Source organism: Pteropus alecto, unplaced genomic scaffold, assembly GCF_000325575.1.
Source record: "Pteropus alecto unplaced genomic scaffold, ASM32557v1 scaffold43, whole genome shotgun sequence".
In the NCBI taxonomy this organism is placed as follows: Eukaryota; Metazoa; Chordata; class Mammalia; order Chiroptera; family Pteropodidae; genus Pteropus; species Pteropus alecto.
Genome location: NW_006435764.1, coordinates 5,533,630 through 5,536,854, shown reverse-complemented (window position 1 = coordinate 5,536,854; position 3,225 = coordinate 5,533,630). Strand labels below are relative to the sequence as shown.

Sequence of the window (3,225 nt, the reverse complement as noted above, 5' to 3'; positions counted from 1 at the left end):
GCGCCGCAGGCACTGCCAACACGGGACCCGCCGCGGGTCCCCCCGGCCCACGTCGTCCTGTCAACCTCGACTCGGCTTTAGCGGCGCTGCGCAAGGAGATGGTGAGTAGCTGGGCCTTGGGCCAGGGGTTGGGCATGCGGGTTGCGGGGATGGGGCTGCCACCAAGCTTAAGGGTCCCGGGGCCGGGTGGGGCGGGTCACTGGCATGAAACCAGGAACAGGCGACCTGGGTCTCAGAGGACATGCTGAAGCCCGTTGGGTCAGAGGGAATATGGTAACAATAATTGCAGTTAACGCTTACGGTAATGGTTGCCCTGTATTTTTAAATGCTTTACTGGTCTTCATTCCATTCTGCTAGATAAATGTTATCCGCATTTTACAGATGAGGATCAGTGACTTGCCTAAAGATTCACAGCTTGCAGGTGGTGTCTTTTTCCACAAAACTTGTGCTTAGAAAGTGTGGGAAAATTGGCTAGGGCTGTGGCTTGGGCCAAGGGTGGCCTCGACCCCAACCCCAGCCCACCCTCAGTCTTTTGCAGGTGGGGTTGCGGCAGCTGGACATGTCCCTGTTGTGCCAGCTTTGGGGCTTGTACGAGTCAATCCAGGACTATAAGCACCTGTGCCAAGACTTGAGCCTGTGCCAGGACCTGTCATCCTCCCTGCACTCAGACAGCTCCTACCCACCTGATGCTGGCCTATCTGATGACGACGAGCCTCCTGATGCCAGCCTGCCCCCAGACCCACCGCCCCTCACTGTGCCCCAGACACACAATGCCCGTGACCAGTGGCTGCAAGACGCCTTCCATATCAGCCTCTGAAGAATTGGGGTGGGGTCGTGGGGGGCACGTACCCATGAAAAAGGCTCAAAAACACCCCTCAGCAAGTACTCAGACTATAGTGCCTGCTTTCCCTCATACCACCTCACTTCACAGGAGGGCAAAGCCTGGGCCCTTCAGAGGCACAACTGCCAACCCTCTCCTGTCTTGGGTTGGCTGCCACTGGGGCAGGCACCTGGGCTACAGCCTCTACCCAGGGCACTGGACCTCCACTTCTCCCACAGCTTGTGTGCACCCCAGCTTGGCCAACCTTCAGGCTGGCAGTGGGGCCCAAAGCATCTCGCACTCCCCTTGGCATCTCTGGAGTTGGGATGAGTGTCTGGTTCCCATCACCTTTTCACCTATTGCTGTTGGCAGCTGTAGGCTCAGGAGCATCCCTCCTCTGGTCCCTGTGTTTCACTACCCTAGACAAGGGCTCCAGGACCCATTCCTGCACCCCCTCACGGCCAGGAAGGCCAAGGCTCCATGCTGGATATTTAAGTTTAGGAGCCAGCCTCCTGGGCGCATAGGTAAATAAATACTCTCAGTGTTTCTGTGTTCTTACTGCTTTGCTCTGGGGCAGAAAGATAGCGGTGTTTTGGGCAAGTGCGGCCCCGCGGTGCGCCGGCAGGTGGCGACGGAGACCCTGAGTGGAAAAATCGCTGGCGGTGGCAGAGTGCAAATCCTCCCTCCCCCGGGGTTGCGGAGTGTTCCAAGCTGGCCCAGCCTGGTGCTGCGGTTGTGTGACTGCGGCCAAGTCACTTCCCCTCTTGCCGGAGGTCTGAGAACCCACCTCTCACCTCCCCACTCGCTTTGGGCTTTCTTGGCCCGCCGGGGAGGAAGAAGGAGCCGCCCATCTTGAGAGAAACTTTCCACCGCGAGTGGAGGCGGAGTTGGGGCGGCACAGGAAATGGGTGGGTCCGAGCCGGCGGGCCAAGGGGGCCCCTCGGCGGGAGAGGGGAAGACGCCTCCAGGAAGGGACTGGGAGCTAGTGAGTACCAATGGGTGGGAAGAAAGCTGCAGAGGCAGAAAGGGGGTATGGGTGTCCCAGGCTCCCCAGAGGCCAGACAAGCCCTGAAGGAGAGTTGGGGGCGGGGCCCCCAGGCTTCGGTGCATAAGACGGGCGGTGAGGGGTGGTTGGAGTCCCAGACACCCCCATCCTGCGCTTAGTTTCATACAGATCTCTTGGCCCCACCCCACACCACTTGAGACCTTGATGGTTGTAAGTAAAAGGCTTTCTTTTACAGAGGAAACCTAGGACCATACTGCTGGGACCGGGAGCCAAAGCCGGTGTCAGGCCCACCGAAGGAAGCCTGCATATTGGGATGGTGGTTGCTCAGACACACAACACCCCCACAACTTCTGAGACCAGGAGGAGGACCTCGAAGTCGCACACTTAGGCTTTCGGGCTGCTCATACCCATGCCCTGCTGCACAGTCACTTGCCTCCTGGAGACAACTCAGCGGGCACTCCTGGCACATCAGACGTCCTGTTCAAATCGAGTGTTTATCAGGCACCAGGCTACCGCCCATTCACGAACCTTGCAGGGGCTGGCCGGGAGGGAATCAGCTGATGTGCTGCCCCAGGACAGTTCTCTAACTCTGGGCCTGACACCTGAGGCTCATTACCGTGCGAGGCAAAAGGGTAGGCGATAGAGCTCTAACCTAGGTGTGAACACAGCGGCTACCGCCCAGGGCAAGCTTCCCAGGGGGAGGGATAGTAAAAACACACACACACTTTCCCATCCACGATAACGGCTTCCTGGAGTTTAATGAGACCTCGCAAAATCAGCCAGGCTCTGTACTAAATGAAAGGTTTCCAAGTACAAATACAAATTTCCAAGGTTTCATCCTCTCAATGACTGTAAAAGCCGGAACTATAATTATCTCTTTGACAGAGGTAGAAACTGAGCTCAGAATGATAGTACTTTGCCCAAGGTGACACACTTAATGGAAGTTGGGATTTAAACCTCCAGCTGCTTGTGGGATTGTTGGGACTGTCTTCCCACCTGACAGCTGAGGAATCGAGTTCTGAGACTGGCAAATGGGTGCTGCCCACAGGTAGAGCCACCCAGGTTGGTCCCTGACTCTGCTCCTTCCCGCCCTGGTTAAGACGTGGGAGGCAACAGGAATCTGCCACCCCAGTGTTGAGGGCAGTTGGCTCTGGACCAGACTCGCCCTGTGACCTTGAGCAGGTCTCTTCCCTTGGGCAAGTCTTTTCTGGGTCTCTGTTTCCCAGCCTGTGAAATGGGGCCACCAGTACGCACTCCGCAGGGCTGCCGGCGAGATGGGAGGCAGCTCTGGCAGCGCTTGCGAGGGGCGGCACCAAATTACTGGTTGCCCTCTCCCCGGCACGCGCGTCCACACCGCCTAGGGGCGCAACGAGCCGGCGCTGCGGTCCCGGCGGCACCC

General features: G+C 58.1%; 1 protein-coding gene across 3 annotated transcripts in view; it reads left to right on the top strand.

Annotated features, from left to right (window-relative positions):
- FAM89B (family with sequence similarity 89 member B) overlaps positions 1–2,668 on the top strand; it is a 4,772-nt gene extending 2,104 nt beyond the window's left edge. The window contains exons 1-3 of one of the 3 annotated variants that reach the window (XR_003046115.1): positions 1–101; positions 539–1,805; positions 2,062–2,668. Coding sequence is in view for 1 of the 3 variants with exons in the window: in XM_006911105.3 (XP_006911167.1) it covers positions 1–101; positions 539–817 (380 nt within the window). In the remaining 2 variants the exon portion in view is untranslated. Of the gene's footprint in view, positions 102–528; positions 1,806–2,061 lie in introns of those variants that run through there. The other 2 variants (XR_003046116.1, XM_006911105.3) reach the window with 2 other exon arrangements.
- Positions 2,669–3,225: the final 557 nt, after the last annotated feature.